The sequence below is a fragment of the Mus caroli genome, unplaced genomic scaffold (genome assembly GCF_978045245.1).
Source record: "Mus caroli unplaced genomic scaffold, Mus_caroli_1 scaffold_6, whole genome shotgun sequence".
NCBI classification, from domain to species: domain Eukaryota; kingdom Metazoa; phylum Chordata; class Mammalia; order Rodentia; family Muridae; genus Mus; species Mus caroli.
In genome coordinates, this window is record NW_028227261.1 from 27,585,001 (window position 1) to 27,609,007 (window position 24,007).

Consider the following 24,007-nt stretch of genomic DNA (forward strand, 5'->3'; position numbering starts at 1 on the left):
TCATTCCAGGCTTTCTGTCTCACAGTTCCCATCCCCCCACTCCTCCCCCTCCTCCTCCCCATCTTCCTCCTCCTTCCCCCCCGCCCCCCTCCCCGGAAAAACACCAGGGAAAAACACAAACCTGAGTGCCTTTTGGTCCTGGGGGCCCTTGAACTCCTGGTAGACCAGGCTGGCCCTAAAAGGTACAAGGGAACCCATGGATACCCTTGGTGTGTTGGGCAGCTAGAGAAGCAACACGCCGGTAGGGAAGGGTGAGAGGATGAACCAATGGCACTTACTGGTTTACCGGGACGGCCCACACCTTCTGGACCTGGCTCTCCTTTGGGGCCAGGTTTCCCAGGCAGTCCCGATACATCGGTCAACGCCCCCTGCAGGCTAGGGCAGGCAGTGCATCCATCACCCTGGTCAGAGACAGGGGGAGCCTGTGAGCTAGGTCTGAATGCCAGGCCTGGGGGCATTGCAAAGGGGCCCCCTGCAGCCTCTGAGAGCCCCACCCCTCTCCTGCCACTCCTTCGCCGAGAAAACAAAATAGATCCCAGGTACTCCAAGCTGCAGTAAAGCGCCTGTGGAATCTAATGCCCCGGTCTCCCTTGAGACTCTCTGCAGTACCACACATTAAAGGCCCCTTGATTTCTGTTTGCCCACGCAACAAACTCCTCTCCCACGCCTGGCCCACCGACCTTTTCTCCTTTTGGTCCTGCAGGACCCCGAATCCCAGGCTCTCCAGATATCCCAGGCTGCCCCGTGATGCCTGGTGTTCCAGGGTCTCCTGGATTCCCAGCATCCCCCTGTAAGGAGTCGTGTTTAAGGTAGAGGGGATATGGAAGGAGTTTGGGGGAAAACAGATCAGAATATATTCCGTTAAAATGTATTTTCAATTAAGGAAGGAAGAGGAAGGAGGGAGAGGGGGAAGAGGGAGGAGGGAGAGGGAGGAGTGGGCATAGAGGCCTGTACTATATGTCGACCAGGGTACCCACCCACCTCTATGCCTGTTCACATTCTCTCACCTTCTGCCCCTTGAGTCCACGCTCTCCTGCTTTACCCTGAGGAGAAAATGGTCTCAGCCCCGGTTCCCTCAGAATGAACACCCCTGGGTACCCAGCACTGTGGGAAACCCAGAGAGGATGTGGCCGACTGTGAGACACAAGGCTAGGGAACCTGTCTACCGTTGGAGACACTTCTGCCTGTATGACCTAGGCAGATCACCTCACCTATCCCCTTATCTAGCCTCAGTTTCCCCATCTGTCAAACGAGGCGGATAAAGCAGTGTGGGTTTCTGCACCATAGAGTTCTTGTGAGGTTACTCTTCGGCTGGGCCAGTGCTTGCTGTCACAATTGGAGCAGCAGCTATCATACCACAGCCACTCTGCCATTTCTCCGGAGTCCCTTGTGTGCCGCTCAGGGCTTCACCCAAATCATGACTGAGTTCACCTCGAAGGACAGGACCCAGATGGACAGAGAACAAAAGAAACTTGCTCAAGTCAAAGATTTTTTTTTTTTTTAAATCAGAACCAGCTTGGAACCCAGCTCTGCTAAGGTTTCACCATTCTATGTCCCAGGATGAAGGACAGAAGTGTGTATAAGGGATGCACGCAGGCTGCGCTAGACACAAAGGTGTTGATCTCATCCTACTTGGCCCTGCTGCTCAAGAAGTCTGGAGATGCTGTGGGCACCATTGCTCTTTCGTGCATCCTGTCCACAACCATCTCCAAAATTTACCTGCTTCCCAGGCAGCCCGAAGCCCGGGGACCCAGGCTCTCCCTTCTCTCCAGCTGGGCCGGGCAGATGAACCACACGTATGTCCCCATCTTGTAGCCCAGACAAGGCTGTGCAGGGCTCACACGGCTCCCCCTGCAGAGCAAGGATATTGGGTTAAGGGGTTCCTGCAACCTGAGGCTTGGGATCCAGGGCTGCAGAACGTTCCAAAGTGGCACATCGACCAAGTGAGGGATGTCTCAGGAGAGACTGGGAGCCCTGGACGAAGCAAGACAGAAGCAAGGCCATACCAGTAAGAGCCAGAATTTACCCCCACAGACTGCAGGGGACCCAAGATTTGGAGTGGAACGGGCCAGAAAAGAGACATTTTCTTCAGAGGTGTGCCCTGACAACCTGCAAGGGATGCCCCAGACTGACCTTTGCCCCTTTGATGCCAGCTGGTCCCATTGGTCCTGGTGATCCCTGCATGAGAAACCACATAAGCCAATGCCCAGAACCCGCCTAGCCTATGCAGCCCAGCCAAGCCTCTCAGTTCCCCTGTGAAGAGCAGTTCCTTCCACCATGCCCTCCCCTGAGCCACTGCCACCTGAAGAATACCTACCGGAACTCCAGCCGGTCCTGTATCACCAAAACTACCCTGAGGGCCAAGCAGAGAGCACAAAGTTAAAGAGGAAACAGGGCAGACCTGCAGGTACACGAGAGGACCTTTGGGATGTCCACTGGCAAGGGAAAGTGAGACTCAGAGATTAGGACTCCTCCCAACCCCCCAGGGACCCCTGACCACAGTCTTGAAGCTATGTCTCCACAAACCAGCTCCTGTCCCAGAAGCCCAGACCTGGCCTCATGCTACCCAGACTGAGATCGAATAGTCTTTTCTCCAAGAGCTGTTCATCAAATGCCCTTTGGCCCTGAGCACTGGGCTAGGTGCTATGAATGTGAACATCTCAGGCAAAAATGCCTCCCGGACCTTGCACACTTAAGAGCTTTCTTACAAAAATAATAATAATAAAAACAAAAAAGTAACTCTATGCTACCTTGAATTTCTGATCCTCCTGCCTTGGGTGTGCACCACCTTGCCCAGTTTATATAGTACTGGGGATCAAGCTCAGGAATTTGAACATACCAGGCAAGCACTCTACCAGCTGAAGTATATTCTCAGCTGTGTGTGTGTGCATGTGCGTGCGTGTGTGTTGTATGTATACATGGGTAGCAGCCAGAGTTGACATCAGGCATCTTCCTCAATCATTCTCCACTTTTTAATTTATTTATTTTTATTTTTATGTGCATTAGTGTTTTGCCTGTGTCAGGGTGTCAGATTCCCCTGAAACTGGAGTTACAGACAGCTGTGAGCTGCCATGTGCATGCTGGGAATGGAACCCGGGTCCTCTGGAAGAACAGCCGGTGCTCTTGCCCGCTGAGCCATCTCTCCCCACTCTCCTCCGAGAGCTCAGCAGTTCAGCTTGGCTGACTGGTCAGTGAGCTCCAGGCTGTGAGCTCTTGGCTGACTGGTCAGTGAGCTCCAGGGTTCCGTGGGTCTCCTCACCCACAGTGCTGCGGTTCCTGGTTTTTTTTCGGTGGATGCTGGAAATTCAGATCCAGGTCCTCACGCTTACAAGGCAAGCGCTTTATGGCTGGAGCTTTTAAAAGAGTAACCTTAAATGGTGACGAGTGTGATGAAGGAAACGAGGTAATGACGTAGACCAGGAAGGAATCCCGTTTATATGGGTCGTCCGGGGTAGGACCGTGATCATCAGACAGATGAGAATGAGGCCAGCCATTGGAAGGAGGTGGGGAGGAGCCTTCTGGGTTTCTACAGGAGTGAAGTCTGGAGGTGGGAACAGTCTCCACATATTCCAGTGTGTGTGTGTGTGTGTGTGTGTGTGTGTGGCAGGAGGTTCTGCTGGCGAAAGCAAAGGAAGGCACAGAGGAGGAGGGGAATCCAGGAGAGAAGATGCTCAGAATGAGGACCAGCAGGACTGTGGCACGGAGTCAAGTCCCAGAAGGCGTGTAAGCAGGAAGTTCTGTCCCTGCGGTTCTTTCTACAAAGGCACACTAACTGCTCGGCTATAAATGGGCTGTTGAAGGGCCACAGTAGACACATGCAGGCCAGAGGAGGTCACTGCCATCAGGAGTGAGACCATGGGGACCCAGGGGCACCCGCGAGAGAAGCAGGGAGATCCGAGGGAGATGTGGCAGAACCATTGGGACTTGTGTCTGGGGTGGGATGAAGGGGGAAACGATGTGGGGAAAGGAGTGAAGGATGACATTGGCTTTGGGGATTTGGGTTATGCGATTTGCTGGGATAGAAAAGGCTGGTTACGCTTGGTGGCACAGGCCTCTAAGCCAGCTACTTAAGGAGGGGTAGGTAGGAGGATCACAGGTCGAGGCCCGTCTGAGGTACATCGTGAGTTCAAAGCCAGCCTGGGCAACTTAGTGAGACCCTATCTCAAAATAAAGGGTAAAATAAGGGTTCCTTAAGTCTCTATGGAGCAGGAGACGCAGCTCAGTGTAGAGTGCTTGCAAAGCATGTGCTAGATCCTGGTTCAAACTCAGTAGCATGCACTCGCATGCATGCATACCCACACGTGCACATGTATACACACACACACACACACACACACGCACGCACACATGGGCACAGCATACACACTAATGGAAGGAGAGCAGGGTTTGGGATGGGTACTAAAACTCCATTTGAGAAATACCATGTGAATCTGAACACCCCCCCACACACATACCCTGCCCCACCCCGCCCCACCCCACCCCCAATGTGTCTCCCACTTGGGCACTGGCATCCACAGAGCCCCTCATTTGAGCAACCCTTTACTAGAAATCTAGAACAATCATGAATACAAATGTGAACATGGGCATCCAAGTCCAGCCAACCAGCCAAGTAGTGGAGATCATAGACTCTGGAGCCAGACTTCCCCAGGCTCAAACACCCACAAGGCACTGGGAGATTCCCTGGGCCTTTTTCTGTCTCTTTTTCCTCATCCAGAAGATGGGAATAGTAGAGAACTGTACTCCATTAAAACTTGGGACAATGAAACATGCACAAGGCTTGGAACTGTGCCTGTCACGTAATAAGTAGAAAGGAGAGTTAAATATTATTTTGCTTTAAGGTAGTCTTGGATGTGCTTAATCGTTTTAGATTATCATTAAATTAAAAATACAACACTAAGGAATTCTCTTGGAGCACATGAGGTTCTTAGAACTAAATTCCTTGACTCTGCTCAGGGAAACCCTGATGGATATTTTTGTCTGTGAAGCTGCAGTTTGATCCCTGCCTCCCAGGGCTGTCTCCCGTGCCTCTCCCCCTGCCTTGCCTGTGCCCCCTGATATCTATCCCAGACCTCACCTTCTCCCCTTTCAGGCCTCTTGGCCCAGGAATTCCAGATGTGCCCTTAAAACAAAACAGAAAACATCAAGATGGAGTTACAGCATCCCTGCCTGACACCCCTCCAAGCTCCCGGTGTCCACCCAGCAAGAGAAAGGAACGAGGGACCGCTAGTCAGTTACTACTTTACAAGTAGCAGTCTAGCACGGGGATGAAGGAAAGTACCAGAGTGCAGCCTGCTTTGTGGCGACCTCTTGGTCCCTGCCCCAAAGCATGGGACCCAAAGAGCCAGGACAGTCATTAGTATGCCAAGGGCAGGTCACTCACCGGAAGACCAGGTAAACCATGTCCAGGAGAGGGCCCAAGATGCTGGGCCCCGACCCCTGGACTACAGGATGAGCAGGGCTCCCCCTAGGGAAGGAAGAGAGCAGTCAGAATCATCTCAGTGGACGGAAGGCGAGGACCAGGGCACAGGGGCGCCTCACCTTCTCTCCTTTCATTCCTTGGATGCCTGGATCTCCCTGCAAGGAAAAAAAAATGGTTCGTGGGCTAAGGTAGGAAAATTGGGACAGCCCAAATTGCTCCAGCTGTATTTAAGGACAGAGGGTGACACATCACATATATGCCCTTTAAATTGCCCCATTCCTGATGGATTCACACCAGAGGCAGTGCCCATCAACCCATAGAACAAAAAGGGAAACAACAGCCTAAACGTCCACGTTAGAAAGTTATTTACATACCCGGTCACCTTTCAGTCCCACAGTTCCTTGGCCCTCCTGAAAGAGAGGGTATATGAAGGAGTAGGATGAGAAGGCTGGACTAGGACCTTAACCCTTGCCCTCACCACTTCCTTTCATTTCTCTACCCAATATCCAAACCTAGCCAAGCTTCACTTACAGTAAGACGTGGTTCCACCCTACCCTGCCCAAAGGATACCCTAGAGTCCCTCGGGGAAAAGTTCTGGGAGGTTGCCATGGAAACCTGGATGACACTCTAGCCCACGCCAAGCTCTATGGTTCAAATCCCATCTAGGCTACACTCAGTAATCTCAGTGGTACTGAGAAGCAGCCAGTCCTCTGACTGTCTTGCATCTGTCTTGTACATATGCTCCTCAGTGGCCACTTGGGCACTCACCCAGGCTGGAGCAGGATCACCTGGTTCCCCTTTAGGCCCTGGTTTTCCAGGGAGCCCCACAAAATTCTGGGACCCTTCAGGCAGCGTTGGGCACACTTCACAGGGATCACCCTAGCAGAAGAGAAGAACCACAAGAGGTTAGGGTGGGGCCGAGACCTGGGGCAAGACGAAGGCTTCTGTCACACCTGTTTTAGGTGTTTCCCATCATCCAAGCAGACAACAGGACAACTGCAGGGGCTGCCTATCCAAGTGACTCATTCACTCAGGAAAGGAGTCCCCGACAGCCTGGAACTATGTCCTCAAAGCAAGCCAGGGGAGATACATGCACCCTATTGACAGACATGAGATTTGGGCTGAGAGCGAAGCTAAATGGCCCACCATGCTCAGAGACCCTGCAGATGCCTGAGACAGGGTCTGGATCTGCCTGACCCTGCCCCCCCACACACACACACACCTGTTCCCAACTCAACCCAATCTAGGGCAGCCACACAAGGAGCTTACCTTCTCTCCCTTAGTCCCTGGCACTCCTGGCTTCCCCTATTGGAAAAGTTAGAGAGAGAGAGAGAGAGAGAGAGAGAGAGAGAGAGAGAGAGAGAGAGAGAGAGAGAGAGAGAGAGAGAGAGAGAGAAGCATGGAGCATTAAGGCTGGGCACAGGGTTTGGTATTCTGGTATATTGGTATGTCAGGAAGGAGTTGAGGACCCAAGCCCTTCCCCCTGGAGACTCTGGAATAGCAGATCTGGGCATGGTGGGCTTGTGGTCACTCACCGGCTTCCCTCCTGGGCCTTCCTTTCCTGGTATTCCAGAGCTGCCCTGTAATCGGAAGGGTTAAAGGGGAGGCTCCCACTGATGTGACCTTTGCCTGTTTGCCCCTTCATTCTGACCCTCAGCTGAGCCTCCCATCTCAGTGTGGACCACTGGCTGGATAAACCCTTTCTTCCTATTGCCTGTCTACCTGTGTGCCTAGCTCTGGAAAAAGATAAGAGGTGACATGGGCTCTAAATATACTTCCCTAGTACAACAAGGAGGAGGTGACAGACAGACAGATAGATAGACAGACTGACTGCTCCAGTTCCAGTAACTGGCTGCTCACCATGGCCAAGGCTCCCACCCCAGCTAGTACTGGAGTAGAGACAACCCCCCACCCCACCCCATACACCCTGGCTGAACTGAGCCGCTCTCAGCCCATCGCCTGGTCACCTCCTGGCATGCACACTGCATGATCACACCCCACCCCGTGTCAATGACACCCCTGTGCCTACCTTTTCTCCCTTAGGGCCTGGTGGGCCACCTGGATCTCCCTGATGGCAGAAACAGGGTGATATAAGTTTCCTCTTTACAGCATGGTGATCAGTTTTGTCTTAAGCCACCCTCCAACCTGCACTCCTGGACTGGGTCTCATCCCCAACTCAGCCCCACCCTGGTGGTGGTGGGGGAGACAAAGGTCTCCAGAGAGGGCAGCAGGACAGGTGAGGGGACACTTACAGGAGTCCCAGGCAGTCCTATCCCAGGTGGTCCAGGGAGGCCAGGTGGCCCAGGCTCTCCTGCCAGTCCCTCAGGCCCAACAAAGCCTGGGTCTCCCTGTCACACAGGTAAGTGAGTATGAGAGGGGCACCACCTTACTACCCACACCACCCGCCCCTTCCCACATCCAGGCCTGCGACTCACTTTCTGCCCTTTGGGTCCAATGACACAGATCTCTCCTGGCCGGCCCTGTGGATAAGAGGGCCAGGTAGGGACAACCAGGATCCTGGCACCTGCCCCACTGAGACAGGAGGGTAATTACCCACCTGTACCCCCCTCACCTTCCCTCCCCCAGTGCCAGACCTTAACCTGGTGCCCTGAGACCAACAAATGTCAAAGGGTGGGGTTCAGTATCTGTACCCGCTTTGCTACGCCTCCTGGGACATAGCACCTCAGTTCCTTGGCCAAGAGGAGGAGGGTGGATCTCTGAGTTAGATTCTAGCATTCTGAGGCCTAGGGAGGGGTTCCCAGCCACATACATCTCGTCCTGGCTTTCCTGGCAGTCCTTTGAGGCCTCCATCGCCCTTCTCCCCTTTCTGGCCCTGGAGAAGGAAGAGACAAGAGAGCAGGACTGAGGAAAAGAAGCAGGATCGTTTCTGTCGGGGGAGGGGCAAGCGCCTTCCAGAGTCCCCCCTCCCTGACTCTGCCTCTTCTAAAAAAGAGAGCCTTCCACAGGAGGGCAGACAACAGAAAGAACTTCCAAGCCATCTGGACCTCTCATTTGACAAGCATGCAGGCATTCCCTTCTAGATGTGATGGGTATTTGGACCAGGCAGGAGACTAGAAGGGATGGGGAAGGGGCAGTGAACCCTGCCAACTCTCATCATCTTCTAGGGACTTCTCTCCTCTTGAATGGAGGGCCTGGGGTCCATCCACGCACCCACCCCTCCAAACATAAGCCTGTTATTACCTTCTGGCCTGTTGGTCCTGGGAGTCCTGGGGGTCCCTAAGATGAGGAGGGGGTACAAATGAATGATGAGGCTGAACCCAGGATCTGTCCTGCCCTGTGGCGGGTCCCAGGCTTACCAAGTCCCCCGATTCTCCCTTCTCTCCTTTCGGGCCTTCTGCACACTGACAAAAGAGACAAGGGGGGTATTAAGTGGCCAGAATGGCCCTGTCTTAGCCCTGAAGCAGGCCTTACCTCCCAGTCAGTCTTACCTGAAGTGGGGCGTCAGGGGACACTCGAACACAGTCATTGCCCTGTGAGTAAGGAATAGGGGTCAAAGCTAGGACCTTCTGGGGGAGTCCACAAAACCCCGTTGCTAGGAAAGACCCAGGTAACCCTAGAATAGACGCTTCTGCACATTAGCCCCCACAGAACCCTGTCCAAACGCCCGTGTGACCAGCTTCCCTCTGAGAGGAGGGGTTGCTGGTTTACATCCCATGAAGCCCCCCAGCTAGGTGGGAGAGGCCCTGATGTGGACTCGGTTAGGTCACTTACCCGTGCTCCCTTCTCTCCCTTGGGGCCTGATGGTCCAGTCAGGCCTCGTTCGCCTTTCCCTCCCTGTGGGTAAAACCAGAATGATGCCTGTGCCAAAAAAGAGCCTGCAAAAAGGGCTCCCCACCCCTGGTTGCCTCCACCCATCTACTCTGCAAATGCACGCGTGCACACACACACACACACACACACACACACACACGCACGCACATGTGCACGTGCACACGCACACACAAACCCTCCTTCTACCCCCCACACCATGCACTCATTACACACAGTGCATGGACTCCATACACACCAAAAGGCTATTTGGCAAACCTACGGGCTCACGCAGGGAGTATCCCTTCCCCCACACCCATGGGCATGCACATTAGCAAACACAACAGCATATCCTCAGCACGTGGATATGTTGCGTAGACATGCAGGATGACATAAGCCCATGACAGCTAATTGTCAAGTTTCCTGAGCTCGAACCCCGTGCTTGCTAACACAGGACACAGGGCAGAGGCAGGGTCACCTCCCTGAGACTCAGATTCTTCATCAGTAAAATAGAAACGATGCCACACCTGTCTCCAGGAATGAGCAAAAAAAGCCGGGGTGCTGTCAGCAATATGATGGGCAGAGCCCCCATGCTCACAGCCAGCAAAGGAAACACAGCATTCGCCTACGTGAGCCATGTTCACCCGTCACCCACAAGCTTGAGGCCCATTAGGCCTGCAGATATACATGGGCTCAGTCTTCAGCCTGTGGCCACATGGGTGCAGACCAGCAGACGTGTGTTCCAGAACATTACAGGCACACCCACACACGATCACTGGGACCTATGGCTGACACAGTGAGTCCTCAGATGCTAAAGGGGAGCACTCGCCTCCTAGTATTGCACACACAGGGCACAGGGCCTGGTACCCAGAGGGCCTCAGCAGGTGGTAGTTCTGGACTCTATACACACAACCCACTGGTTCTAACACAAGCTTACACACACTGGGGGATAGTTCTGCTATAAATGCAAGACCACAAGAGCCACATGAAGTGGGAAGGACCACAGTCACCAAGGGAAGATAGGAGAATTCTGTCCCCTTCTAGGTCTTACCTTGAGGCCAGAGGGACCAAGTGTGACCTAAGGGAACAGAAGGACAAGAATATTGAACTTCAGGGAGCAACCCGAGGCCCAGAGAGAGCAAGGAAATCAGCTGGGTTTACACAACATGACCAGAGTCCAGGTCTGCCTCCTAGGCCAATCAGCATGCTGACACTACTTTTCAAGGCTATAAAGCCAACCTAGGGGTCTACTTTCTCCAATCTGCCTGCTTTTGGCCAGCCCCACCTCAAATTGTTAGGCTAACATGGTCACTCAGTTGCCATGGCAACCCCAGTGCATTTGGGATTTGATGGGAGACTGGGTAGAAAAAGAGGCAGGCTGGCTGGAAGAAGTGTGGGTACTTCTAAGCTCCCCCCCCCCAGAATTAGGAGGTCCATGCCCTTTGTGAATGGATGCTCAAAACACAGTAACTCTCGATGCCTATGGAAGGGGCACAATAGGTACCAGATGGCTCATATGAGCCCCAAACCCTGTCCTTCCAACTCCCAGTGGGAAAGCTGGGCTAGGCTAGCTTTGGAGGAGGAGAGGAGGATGTCCAGGCTCTAAGCTGTGTGACACTGGGCTGTTCCTGCCCTGCTCTATGTCTCCAAGGTGGCATATGGTACCTTGTGATCAAAGTGGGTCTGAGGCCTGGAGGCAACTGCACAGCTGAAATCAGCAATCAAGGTCTTGAGTCCTGTTCTCCCCCGACCCCATCCCCTACTCAGGCCACCACCCTAGATCACAACACTCCATTGAGACGTCAGGGCCAGTGCTGCCTTCAAGGCAGCCCTGGCTTGGTGGGCTTAGGGGTGGGGACAAGCCTAGCTCTGGGAATCAGGCAGGGAGTGATGGGAAATTGAACAAAGCCCCCCTTGTCCTCTACCAGGAAGCTCCAGTCCACTCCAGGCAACACCCACTCCCAGACTGGCTCCTTCATTGACTCACATTGCTCTCCCGGGCACTGTGGGCACAGGGTGGGCACTGAAAAGGAAGAACAGGCCTGCAGGTCAATTCTGGGCCTCTGAGATTAGCCCTGCCCAGCACAAGTGTGCATCACACACACACACACACACACACACACACACACACACACACACCTCAAGGTACAAAGAGCACCTCTTTAAAAGGAACAAAAGAAAGCCGACAGAAACAGTAAAACAGTAACAAGCTCAAGGCCACACAGTATGTCAGGGAAGAAGGGTTTTGCAGCTAAGACATATTTTCCCCATGATACCCATGGCCTCCAACTCAGCAGGAATGACTTCCTGGACTTCCACCCTACAATCCAGGGCAATCAAGGCCTAGAGTTGGGCCCTCTGGAATGTTGGGTGTTTCCGTTATCCATCACCACCACACCTTAGGCTCCAAGCCTCAAACCTTTATCCAAGGAGGGAGTACTGATGCCCCCCCCCTGCTTCCCAGAGTCCTAGAGTCCAGTGCAGACAGAAGGCTCACCTCATTGACTTCAGTCCCCTGGTGGACCTGAGAAAAAGGAGGCATGGGAGTATGGGAGTGGGAGAGGAACCTGGGACCAAACATTGCTCCAAGCCCCTGTACAAGCGCAGGCAGGAGCCAGCTCTCTAGAGAATGCCCAGTACTGTGTCCCGCCCAGTCTGTCTCCCCTTCTCAGAGCTGGCACTGTGCAGCCAAGCTCTGTCCGGGCAGGAAGGGAGTGGGAGTACAGCATCTCTTCCAAGGGTTTTAAAGAGGGAATGCAGGGCAGACAGAGGGCACCGTGGGCTCACCCCCTTGGCCGCCATCTCTACCTTTGTCCCCCTTTCTGCTTTCTGGATGCTTCTTCCCATGAGCTGTGCGTCCACCTGAACAGACAGAGGGACGGTTCTGGGGTCTGTGCTGGAATGGGGCATCCAGGCAGAGCACATGGATGCCAGGCACCCCTTTCAGTTTGGCATCTGGCACCTCCCAGATCATCAAGGGTTTGCTCAGGCCCCTGAGGCTGCCCCCACGGGCACCCTTCCCCCCCCCATGTGATGTCGTAGAAAACAGGCATTGAATGAATGGGATCTTGTGTTTCTGCAGCCAAAGGCTGGGCATGCTGCCTGGGTAGGCAGGGACACTGCCCAGCCTGAGGGTGGGGCTAAGGGAAGGAAGAAGTTCCCCTGCCATCTTCAAAGAACCTGAGAGTGGACAGGGTGGCTGGCCATGGTGCTAGGAAAGTGAGCAAGCCCAGAGCCCAGGACAGCCTGGTCTCTGAGCCCAGATATCCCTGTACAGGAGAAACCGCAAATGGGGTCCCGCCCTCCACAGGATGCATTAACAAGTCGGAAACAGGGCAGCATAACGGTCAGTGCCAACGAGGAGCAGACAGGGTTATTCCACGGGTTCTCTCTCTGCCTCTCTGAGTTCCGTAAGGTAAGACCTACATTGAGTCCACATTTGGGGGACTTCCCCAGCCTAGGCACATGGTCAGCTGAACCTGGTGGCAAGCCTCAGCCAAGTGAGGGGTGGGACAGTTTCCCCTGCTAGCCCACCTTGCTGTTCTGAGGTTCCTCCAAGCAGAAACACCGGGTGTAGACCTTGCCCTCTGTCTGAGGATTGATCTCAATGAGCTCATTGCTCTGGGTGTCCCGGCGTGACTTGGAGGTCTCTAGGGGACACTGCCATGTGGGAGAAAGGTAGCCAGGGTCAGCACAGAGGTAGATGCATCCTCAGACCTCTGCCGTCCCTGTGCAGGCTGCCCCCTCTCCAGCGCAGCATGTGCTAGGAGCCAACTACTCACCCCTCCCGTTAAGATCTCACAGCAGCCTTCCTCCAGTACCAGCTCCGGGTCACAGTAGATGTGCGCCTGCTGAAGGTCAAACTGCAGGGGACACACGAGTTCATCTTATTTCAGATGATCAAAGAACTCTCCCATGGTCCCTAAAGAAGCTCAAAGACGTCTTCGCCCCAGGATTTGACTTTAGGGTCTTTCCAGGCTGGTCGGGGGAGGCCATCAAGAATAGAGCTGTTGCCAAAAGCAGAGAGAGGAGGGAGGGGGGAGGAATAGAGAAAGGAAGGGAGGGAGGGAGGGAGGGAAGGAGGGAGGGAGGGAGGGAGAGGGAGAGAGGGAGAGAGAGAGAGAGAGAGAGAGAGAGAGAGAGAGAGAGAGAGAGAGAGAATATTCCCAGAGGAAGATGGAGGAGGTGGGAGGTGGGCAGGAAGAGGGGGCTCCATTCAAACAGGGCCCGTCCTGTAAATGAATATACAAGGAAAAGTACTGCAGGTAAAGGAAGAAGTGTGAGCAAAGGTGCAAATATGCAAATTTGGTAGGTGATCCATCAGACTAGGATGGATGAGACTCAATAGAGAGATTCGAGGAACATGCCGGAGACATATAGAACCTGGGTGGTGGAGGGTCTGGAATGTTAAATTAGTTTGGTTAGGCCACATAGCTAAGGCGATGGCTCTGAAACACACCCTCAGGAGCTCACGGCTCCCTGGGAGGTGGGAGCAAAACCCAGGACCCAGTACTCACTGAAACCGGCTTGCCCTGCTCAGCGTCCAAGCCCAGAAATACATGTCCCCCAGGCCGGATGGATTGCCGGGGCCCCAGAGGCTGGGAGGAAGCTGAGACGCAGTCCACATGCACAGAGGCCACACGGCCTGCCACGCTCAGCATCAGTTTGTGCCAACGCAGATCGAAGAGCTGGGGCACTGGGAAGATGCAGGACACAAAGTCACCATCTTGGCCCTGTGCCCGGAGCTCTAGACTCCGCTCCTGGCTGTTGACTTCCAAGGAGATCTGTGACAAATTGGGAAAGAGAAAGGACAGAGATTCAGAGCTCTAGAGGCATAGCTTGGCAAAGCTGGGGCCTCAAGCTCATCTCACAGGAGGGGAGGAAGCTGCCTGGATCACAGAGAAGAGCATCCTGAGAGCATGCGTTGGGCACTGGGCACTGGGCGTTGGGCTTAGTCTCTCGATGGAGCGGAGAAGCCCAGAAGCCACAAGTTTGAATAGAAGCTGAGTTAGACTAATACAACCATCGCCCAAGGACTAGGGGAGGGAAGGGGTGGACTCACCTGCGGGTACCCATTTGCATCAGTCACTTGGAACAAGTACCATGTGTTCCGGAAGGTGTGTTTCTTCAGAAGGACTGTCAGGACCAGGGCAAACTCCTCTGGGAGGCCTCGAGGGAACACTCGTCTGTGGTGGAAAAAGAGAGGGCACTCAGAACTGACGAGTCTGCCGGCGACAAGCACAGCTCACACCCCCAAAACATACACACGTTCATCCTAACATATTAGCATCTTCTGCTCAGATGCTGAGGGTTGGCCGGCTCCTGGGATAGCCAGGGGTGACAGATGGAGGAGCTTGACCCCGTGAAGCCTCACGGGGTCTGATGGGGCAGGAGAGCATTAACAGCATCCTTGAATTATCATCTCAGAGGACTGGAGAGATGGCTCAGTGATTAAGAGTACTGGCTGCTCTCCCAGAAAACCAGGGTTTGATTCCCAGCACCCAGAGAGCAACTCAGACCATCTGTAACTGAAGTCTCGGGAGATCTAATGCCCCCTTCTGGCCTCTCTAGGCACTGCATGCATGTGGTGTGCACATACATAACATGCAGGCATAACACACATACAACATAATAAATAACTTAAATGTTTTTCTATCTCAGCATTACATTCCAACTTTGGCAAGGGGGCTCCCAAAGAAGCCAGCATGGTGTACAAGCCTGGGGTGGAAGGAGAGATGCTGAGAAAGAGACCAAGGGTTCTGTATGAACACAGCTACAAAGAGACATTGGCCAGCAAGAATCAGACTGCCAAGCGGCTGCTGCAAGTTAGACTTCACGCAAGGTAACACTCACATAGACACAGGCTCTTGACATCACCCTAGGGTTCTCAGGGTGACTGTGGGATTTAAACATGGTTCTGCCATTGCCTGTGAGATCCAGGCTGGGTTTCCAGGCAGCACACACACAAAAAGCCCACCCTGCAAGCCCAGTGGTGGACAATAGGTAGAGTTTTAGCAGGAGGGTACCCAAAACAGCCTCTAGGGCCAGAGTTCCTGGGGTGTAGCTGAGGTCAGTATGAACTCTGGGAGGCTTTCCAGAGTCCTTTACCGAGTTGGTTGGGTCAGTGGGGCAGCCCCCAGCCTCAAGATGAGTGGCCCCTTGGGGTTGCGGATCTTCTTGATGGCAGATGTCTTCATGAGGTTCAGTCGGCGGATTAGGTTGAAGCCTTTGGGACACCAGAGGAGAAGCACAGCTGAGGAGAAGCACAGGCTACTCCAGGAAGTGGGTAAGGGCTGGCGGAGGCTACACTCACCAGTCACGTTGGTTGATGGGTCACTACTGTGTTCTAGCTTGAGTCCTTCTTGCTGTGAAGTTGGGCACTGCTCACCTGGGACAGAGTTGGCCCGGGGCATTAGGAACTCAGGAGGGTGACTGCCCAGCAGAGCTCCCGGAATTCTCAGGAGGGGACATGTCCATAGTCTTTCTTCAGGACCTTTAACCTAGTTTGCCTTAATGCTGTGCTCACACTTGGCCTCTGACCCTGGCTGCCCAGGGAGAACCCAGCACATAGCAGGGAGGGCTGAGATCTGGGACCTGTCCCAAAGCTGCTGAGTGAATCAACAGCAGAACAGGACCAGAGTCCGGGGACCCCAGTCTCCCAACAACCCCAGCTGGGGCCGGGACTATGACAGGGAGTGAAAGAAACAAGAAATGCTAGGTGGGTCAGAGCCCAGGCAGTGGGGAGAGTGCTCGTGTTCTTTCTAGTGTTATTCCTAAGTTAGGAACAGAGGAAATGAGCTTCGGGCACCCTTGGTGCTACATGCAGCGGTGTATACATGACTATACACGCATGAGCTATGCATCCCATGCCCGCAGGGCTGCCACGTGCAATGTCACACGTGTCCTGGGCAATGGGTGGTGTTCTACTCCCCATATTCAAAGTAGAAAATCCAATAGCTTTTCCCCTGCACACCCAGCCAGTGACACAACAAAAAGAAATGGAGAGGCTGAGAGGACCACAAGCTCACGGGCATCATCACGCCTTAGGCTCCAGACAAGACTTATTCAAAAGCGCTATCAGCTTTTGAACAAGGGCACAAGTCTAAAGTCCCAAAGGGACAGGTTAGTGGCTATGAGCCTCCTTCTCCCTGAGGCTGTGTCCCTCTTCCTGGGACCAGAAATGTTGATGGGAGGTGCTACATCAAACAGACAGGGGCTAAGATCAAATGGCCCTTCCAGAAAAGCTGATGGGAAAGCCAGGCCAAGCCAGTCAATTCACCTTCCTTCCAGTAGATAGCCAACCCTCTGCCCAGCCTAGCTGAAAGATAGAGCTCTGTGTCCCTGGGCACAGTGACCCACTGGAATCTCCACCCCCAAGTCTGGCCGGAAAGACCATCACTGTCTTCAGCATCTCCCAGGCAATGGGTGACTCACCCTTGGCAATGGGCCCAGATTCCTTACAGATGTTGAAATCCTCTGCCCCAGGCCCTCCAAGGGACCCAGTGAGGGAGAGGAGGGAAAAACTCTTAACACACACACAGAAACACATGTGCATGTGTGTGCGCACACACACGCACACACACACATACGCACATGTACACATATGCATGGTGCACACACATACATGCGCATACAATAGCAGTCCCACACACCCCAGATGCCTGGACTTGGACCCTAAGAGTATGGCTCCTTCCTGGATAGGTGATGCAGCTACCGAGCCCAGAGGGCACCCAGCAAGGCCAGGCAGACTGCCTGGTCAATTTCCCTTGGCTTTGAGCCCTGGAAAGCTGCACGCTCTCCCTGTCCAGAGGCTGAGCCATGGGGTGGGCAGTCATCAGAGATCCAGGCTAGTGCAAAGGAGGAGCCTATGCCTGGAGGATGGAGTCCTGACCATAAGAAGGAACAGAGGGGCTGGGCAGCTTTCCGGAAGTGTTGCCTTTTGGAGGGAGAGTGTGGTTCTCTGCTCTTTCCCCTCTCACTAGACAGCAAGAAATGTAAAGATGTGCCTCAGAGGGAGCCTGTTCCCTCCCCACTGCCCAGAGACCCAGGAGTACATACAGATGCATGTACTGAGCTTCTCAAGTTGCAAAACTAGAGACACACAGAGACAACACACACACACACACACACACACACACACCAGCTCACTCACTCACACAGGCTCATGTATGTAAACACCGCCTGAGCTCACCTGAGCTCCACCCCTACACTTGCCCATAAATGCCAAATGGCTGAGATATACATGGTCACGTATGTGCAAAGACCCCAGCATCTCAGGGAGTCAGATGTAGGCCTGTGTCAGCTCACCTATATTTGTCCCATGGCTGAAGGTGGTCCAGAGCCCGAGCATCCACAGGCCGGGAGCCCAGGATGCCAACATGCTGGTCCAGAGAGATCAGCTGCAGCCTCAGCACCTGACAACCAGAGACATGGGGGGGGGGCTTCAGAGTGCCTAAAAGTGTGGGTAAGTGACAGCCTTCTGTGGGACCCGCGTACCAGGGACTGCAGGGGTAAGGGCTTGGCGTCAGTTCCTCTCAGAGGCCCCACACAAGCCTGGGGTGAGAATCTGGGCAGTAGTAATAAAGAAAATATTTAACCACCGGTATGCCCTAGACACTCACCAGCCTGAGCACAAGCCTAGCTGAAGCACAGAAGCAAGGCCCAGACAGCTTCTGCTATGTCAGGAGCTTGCCGCTGGGTTGAGGAGAGGTCTAGAGGGTTCTAAAAGACCACAGAGGCAGAGCAAGCAAGGGGCCGTGAGCAGAGGCAATTTATCAAAAATGTTTGGACAAATCCCAGGACTTTAACAGCTGTGTTCTGCACTGGTGCATAGTGGCCCAATACCTGGAGAGCTGTGCTCAGCTGAGCCCAGGTTAGCCCTGCCAGGCACCCACAAGGTCAGGGGCTGAAGACTGGACTGAGTCTCTTGGCAGAGATCACAGGGCTGTGTATGGGCCAAGAAAGCTTCCCCTTGTGTGTACAGTGGCAGGAGAGCAGGTCATCAGGGCTCAGGACCCCGTTGCCAACCTCTCCCGCTGATGGATGCTCGTCTTTTCGTTTTATTAAACCCTGATGGATGGGCCCAGATAAATCAATGCAGGCTCAGCAAGTGGCCAGCAGAGTCATATATCATCTGGCCCCTTCCAGGACAGGCAGATCATGAGCACACAAAGCCATGTGTATCAATACAATACACATAGGCTTATAGGCACATAGGTGCCGGGACTGTGCAATCAAACCTAGCTACAGGCAAGCGCACTAAGAGACATGAGAACTGATAAGCCCAGTTTACATACATGCTCCTGTCCAGAGCCAGACTATGAGCATCCCCCAGGAGGCTCTTCTGTTGGTACTCTCTTAGGCAAGTCCGATTTTGTACGGTGCCATGCTAACTTATCTCCCTTATTGCTGGATACAGAATAAAGGATGCCTTCACGCATGCACGTGTGTGTGTGTGTGTGTGTGTGTGTGTGAGGCTGGACTCTTGGGATGGATCTGTGCCCCCACCTCAGTCATCTCCCATCCTAGGGGTGTGCATCCCCCACTCTCCAACCCCAGCCTGACCTTCCCTTCCTGACAGCCAGTGGAAAGGTAGCCGACTATGAGCAGCATGTGGGTGCATGTGGAGGCGTGAACATAGAGATGGGCTCAACATGTTCACCACTCTGGCTCCTACTCCCAGGCCTCAGATTGAGTGGAGGGCTTGTAGGGATGAACTAGAGAGATGCTTCCGAGGAGACCCCGCCCCCCTCAACACAGACACAGATGGAGGCAGAGACAGCAGCACCAACATGGAGTTTCCAGATTGCCCCACGGCAGAAAAGAGCACTGAGGCCCTCAGAGAGGGCTAGCCACTTGCCCCAGGTCACATAGCGAGTCAGTAGCAGAATATGCCCTTTCAGCTCAGAGGGAGAAGCAGCCCAGTGCTGGCCCACTTACCAACGGCCCGCGGAGCCCTTCACTGAGCAATCCTGGCAGCCCCAAGGCTGCCAGCTATGGAAAGCAGGGCCAGGGGTCCACGGCCCACAGGAGGATCCTCGATCTCTCCCTGCCAGTCTGCGCTGACCCCAGCTTTTCCACGTCCCGAGTTCTCTAGACTGAGTGCAGCGCAGCGCGCGCGCACACACACGCTTGCTTGCCGGGACTGCCGGCCGCTCCTGGAGAGGGAAGAGGGCGGTTCCAGGGGGCTGGGGGCCTGCCAAGAGGCTAATGGAACACAGCTGGGCCGGCCCGCCAGGCTGGAGGAGGAGGGAGACCGCGAGGGTTCGGCGGCTGCGGAGGCGCTGGCCATTAGGCTGCACCGCCGCGCTCCTGGCCTGGCCCTGCGCCCGGGCCCGCCCGTCCCGCTTCCCCAGCCAGGTGAGCCTGCGGGTGAGCGGGGCAAGGCGGGACCCTGCGTGCCCAGAGCTGCCCTGGAAGGGGCGCCTGCGGCTGGCTGGCTGGCGGGAGGGAGGCCAGGCTAGGCGCGCCCAGGATCAGGCCCGGAGTTTACGGGACCTCCTTCGTGCCCCCCCTAATTTCCTTGGCTGAGACCCCAGAAAGCTGGAGAGGGCTAGGGACCCCTCCTCCATAGTCGTGGAACCCGCGACGTGGCTGCTGACCAAGCCTTGGTGGTCAGCTTTTTCCAGTGCCTGGGCCTAGCATTCCTAGGCTGTAGAACCTCTGCTTGCACTGGGAGGAGGGGATAGAACACCACTCCCCAACCCTGTGCTAAATTAACTCCTTCTGTTCTGTCCTCATTTCTACAGAAGGACTCCAGGAGGTTGGAAAAACTCAGATCCCTGCCCCCTGCCCCCTCCCTGCTCCCTGCTTTAAGAAGACTTTTTTAAAAATTAATTTATTTTGTATGTGTATGCGCAGAACGTGTACACAAGCATAGTTGTAAATCCCATGTTGTATGTGTGGAAGCCAGAGAACAATTGATGGAGTTAGCTATCTCCTTTCACAATAGGGGTTCTGGGGGAATCCCGCTAAGGTGGTCAGTTTTGGTGGCCAGCACCTTTACCTACTAAGCCATCTCCATGGCCCTCAAACTTGGTTTTGTTCTCTTTTTAACTGGATATTGAGCCTAGAGTTTGCATATTCTAGGCTAATGCTCCCCCCTTGGTGGTATAGTGGTATGTGTGTGTGTGTCTGTCTGTCTGTCTGTCTGTGTGTGTCTGTGTGTGTGTGATATGTAAATTTGTGCAGGTGCACACACACATGCTTGGTGGTGGCAGCCTGTTGCCTTTAATCTCATCACTCAGGAGGCAGAAGCAGGTGGATCTCTGTGAGTTAAGGACAGCCCGCTCTACAAAGTGAGTTCCAGGACAGCCAGGGCTACACAGAGAAACCCTGTCTCAAAAACAAACAAATAAACAAACAAACAAAAAAACAACCAAACAAACAACCCAGACCGCTCTGTTGCTCAGGCTGGCCTTGAGCTGGTCTGTAACGGAAGCAGACCTAGAACTTTCTATTTTTAAGATAGGTTCTCACTATGTAGCCCTGGCTGTCGTGGAACTCCCTTTGCAGACCAGGCTGGCCTTGAACTCACAGACTCCCCCTTGCTTAGAGAAGGCTGGGACTAAGGATGCACACCAGCACACCCAGCCAAGCCTAGATCTTTCAACCCTCCAGCCTCAGCCTCCTAAGTGCTTGGTACCCAGTAGGCCTGGTTCAAATCTACTTTTTATCTCTAATTCCATTTGCACATCTGTGAGATGAGATGCCTGCAGCTGCCCGTGTAGCTTTGTTAAAGGAAACTCATTAACATCTGTGAGAATGCTTAACCATGCTCTGGCATGTAAGAGGAGAGATATTTGCTGCGATTTTCATTATTGGGATCCTTAGCAGAGGACAGGGTCTGTAGGGAATGGGGGTGGGCATTAAGGGATGGGGAGGTTTGCTTTATATCCAGGGTCTAAAGAGGCAAAAACAGTCGAGTTTGGATGAACCTCAGAAGAGGAAGCGAAGCGGCTGCAGGGTATATGTTGGAGTTAGAAAGGAAGCGACTAAAGACCCTCCATCCCAAGGATGGCTTCGGTCGGAGTAGGTGGTTAAAGCTGTAGACCTGTGGCCCCATCTAACCCAGGCGGAGCCATGACAGGCCCGGGATTTCCCACCTCCATCCCTGAGTCAGCGGAAACCTAACCACGCTGCTACAGCCATGGAGGCGCCCCACTGTGGTCCCCTCAAGGAGCCTGGGCCCAGATGTGTGGTGGCAGTGGTGCGGCCTGCGAGGCGCTGAGCTCAGCAGGCAGGAAGTTCAGGAGTGGGGCTTTCAGAAGCTCTGTCAGGAGGGCTGGGCAGGCACAGTCGGGGTTGCTAATGGAGTACTGCCCAGCTCAGGGCAGGAAAAGGAAGGAACATCCACTAGTCAGGTTTACAGGACACAACAGCGGGCAGTGCTCACACTTCATCTCCACCTTTGATGGAGGAAAACCCAGAGTACAGGAACAAGTTGCCTAGCATCACATAACCCATTGGTGGTAGAGTGGAGACAATGGCCAGCAAACCTAAGCAGCAGAAACGACCACACCCTGTGCCATCCTGGCCATGCCCAGCCTTCACCCACTGGTACCCCTCTCTGCAGCTCTCAGAGTCGAAGATGCAGGAACCTGAGAAAGTGATGTCCTGAGACTTTCCTATTAGCATCCCAGAGGTGCTCATAACAACAACCAAACCACCCAGGCAGTGGTGGTGCACACCTTTCATCCCAACACTCGGAGGCAGAGGCAGGGCATCTCTGTGAGTTCAAGGCCAGCCTTCTCTACAGAGCAAGTTCCAGGACAGCCAAGGCTATACAGAGAAACCCTGTGTCAAAAAGCAAAACAAAACAAAACAACAAGCAACAAAGCAAAAACGTAAAAAAAAAAAAAAAAACAATCACAAAAAGAACAACCAAACCTAGGAAGGACCCTCTGACTGGGCCCGTCATCACAGTGTAGAGATATAACTCATAGGTCTCTTCACTATGAAACATGTGCACAGCCCCTGTGTGTGCTCACTTGCACATGCATCTAGAGACACTCATGTTCATACAGACCTGAACACACAGACAGATGTGACCCCCCCCACACACACACACACTCATACACAGAGTTAGATTCCTGGATATACCCAAACACAAAGAGGTACATCTCAGAATATATATGGTGTCAGGTGGAGTAGTATATGCCTGTAATCCCCAGTTACCCAGGAGTGTGATGAAGAAAGGTTTCCAGTTCAAGGCCAGAACGTACCTCAAAGTTTGTTTTAAACGGCTTGGAAGGCTAGGCTGGAAGCAGAGTAGTTTCGTACACAGGACTAGACTCCCTTCCCGGGACTGAAAAAAAAGTTTTGTATAGACTTGAGTGTGCACACACAGGCACATGCATGTACATAGACATGTGTGTCCACAGACATCCACATAAGAACACAGACATGTCCACTATGCAAGCAGAGATACCTGCAGAATTGCAACACACACAGATATGCGCATACGCTCAGATGCATATGCAGCTATGCCGACACATTTATATGCAGTCAGCCCCAGAAAGTCCCACACATGAGCAAGTAGGGTATCCCATGGGATTGGGCTCGGTGCCCTCACCCCAGATGGCATCGCCACGAGGTAATCAACGCTGCTAATCGCCACCAGCTGCCCTGGAGCCTGCTTGCCGCTGCCGGGTGGGGCTACCGCAGCCTCCTGGGCCTAGGGTAATGTGCACAGATGTTGGCAAAGCTCAAGGGCCTTTCCATTACCCCAGCTTGCCACTGGGGCTCCCCACCTGGCAGGGACTCCCCACCTGGCAGGGGAACCCCTGGGGCTGGGGGAAGGGTTAAGAGCCAAGATAGAGCTTGGTCCCAGGACAGACCCAGGAGCCCCCAGACATCTAAGCAGAAGTGACCCAGATGTCTTAGGCTTGCTCAGGGATCCTGAGTCACACACGTGCACACCCAGACTTTGGCATAGATGAACACAGATGCATACATGCCCTGAGACATATCACACCTGATGGATTGCTCACGAGAGATCTGCTTCTGCTTCTTCCTCCCAGTAAATGCCACCATAATTCATTTTGATGCTCAGGCAGCAGTCTATAGCTGGGCTCCTGCCTTCCATTCTGCCTCCCCCACCCCTGCCTGTCACCTCTATCCCCACAGTACAGGTCACATCCAACACTTCCACTGATACCACCCTGGCCCAAGCCACTAGCACTTTTTACCAGAGTCAATGCATAAACTTGTGAAGCCTCCAGCCTGATGCTCTCGGCCCACTAACCCTACCCAGGCCCCTAGGCCAGCCAACAAGGAGCTCCTTCCCAGCCTCTATCAGCGGCTGCTCAGCTTCATGAATAAAACCCCAATCTTGGGGGCCGGAAAGAGGACGGCTCAGCAGTTAAGCGCACTGGCTGCCCTCCCAGAGGACCTGGGTTTAATTCCTGGCACCCACATGGTGGCTCACAACCATCAGTAACTATAGTTCCAGGGGATCAAATGTCCTCTTCTGGCCTCCATGGGAACCAGGCAAACAGACATATATGCAGGGAGAACACTCACACACATAAAATAATAATAAATAGTTTTTAGAAAATTAAAGGCCCAGTTTTCCCCTCTAGCTGTTCCAAGTGCTTCATGATGTAGCCTCTACTTCTGGCCCTCCACCTTAACCCACAGGCTGTCTCCCACTTTCTTCTCCAACCATGAACCCCTACATTGGCTTGGCTCAGGGATTTTTATACTGTTGCTCTTTCTTCTTGGAGGGGTCTGCCCTACTCTTTACAGACTGGCCCTTTGATACCCAGGTCTCCACTGAATGCCCTCAGTGTGGAAGAGTCCCAGTGGGACTTTGTCACA

At 53.7% G+C, this 24,007-nt stretch overlaps 1 protein-coding gene across 2 annotated transcripts in view; it reads right to left on the reverse strand.

Annotated features, from left to right (window-relative positions):
• The window catches only part of Col16a1 (collagen type XVI alpha 1 chain), a 51,430-nt gene extending 32,108 nt beyond the window's left edge, over positions 1–19,322 (reverse strand). For both annotated transcript variants that reach the window (XM_029476771.2, XM_029476770.2), the window contains exons 1-34: positions 19,127–19,322; positions 17,495–17,601; positions 15,501–15,575; positions 15,296–15,413; positions 14,250–14,373; positions 13,705–13,971; positions 12,970–13,050; positions 12,722–12,847; positions 11,996–12,049; positions 11,685–11,711; positions 11,175–11,210; positions 10,239–10,265; positions 9,152–9,214; positions 8,869–8,910; positions 8,737–8,781; positions 8,621–8,656; positions 8,190–8,252; positions 7,855–7,899; positions 7,672–7,767; positions 7,449–7,487; positions 6,955–6,999; positions 6,689–6,724; positions 6,188–6,298; positions 5,794–5,829; positions 5,539–5,574; positions 5,381–5,464; positions 5,075–5,119; positions 2,318–2,353; positions 2,134–2,178; positions 1,720–1,851; positions 1,008–1,043; positions 681–788; positions 279–401; positions 122–175 (exon numbers count right to left, since the gene is read on the reverse strand). In XM_029476771.2, coding sequence (XP_029332631.1) covers positions 122–175; positions 279–401; positions 681–788; positions 1,008–1,043; positions 1,720–1,851; positions 2,134–2,178; positions 2,318–2,353; positions 5,075–5,119; positions 5,381–5,464; positions 5,539–5,574; positions 5,794–5,829; positions 6,188–6,298; positions 6,689–6,724; positions 6,955–6,999; positions 7,449–7,487; positions 7,672–7,767; positions 7,855–7,899; positions 8,190–8,252; positions 8,621–8,656; positions 8,737–8,781; positions 8,869–8,910; positions 9,152–9,214; positions 10,239–10,265; positions 11,175–11,210; positions 11,685–11,711; positions 11,996–12,049; positions 12,722–12,847; positions 12,970–13,050; positions 13,705–13,971; positions 14,250–14,373; positions 15,296–15,413; positions 15,501–15,575; positions 17,495–17,567 — 2,364 coding nt within the window. In that variant the 5' untranslated portion in view covers positions 17,568–17,601; positions 19,127–19,322. The remainder of the gene's footprint in view (positions 1–121; positions 176–278; positions 402–680; positions 789–1,007; positions 1,044–1,719; positions 1,852–2,133; positions 2,179–2,317; positions 2,354–5,074; positions 5,120–5,380; positions 5,465–5,538; positions 5,575–5,793; positions 5,830–6,187; positions 6,299–6,688; positions 6,725–6,954; positions 7,000–7,448; positions 7,488–7,671; positions 7,768–7,854; positions 7,900–8,189; positions 8,253–8,620; positions 8,657–8,736; positions 8,782–8,868; positions 8,911–9,151; positions 9,215–10,238; positions 10,266–11,174; positions 11,211–11,684; positions 11,712–11,995; positions 12,050–12,721; positions 12,848–12,969; positions 13,051–13,704; positions 13,972–14,249; positions 14,374–15,295; positions 15,414–15,500; positions 15,576–17,494; positions 17,602–19,126) is intronic.
• Positions 19,323–24,007: the final 4,685 nt, after the last annotated feature.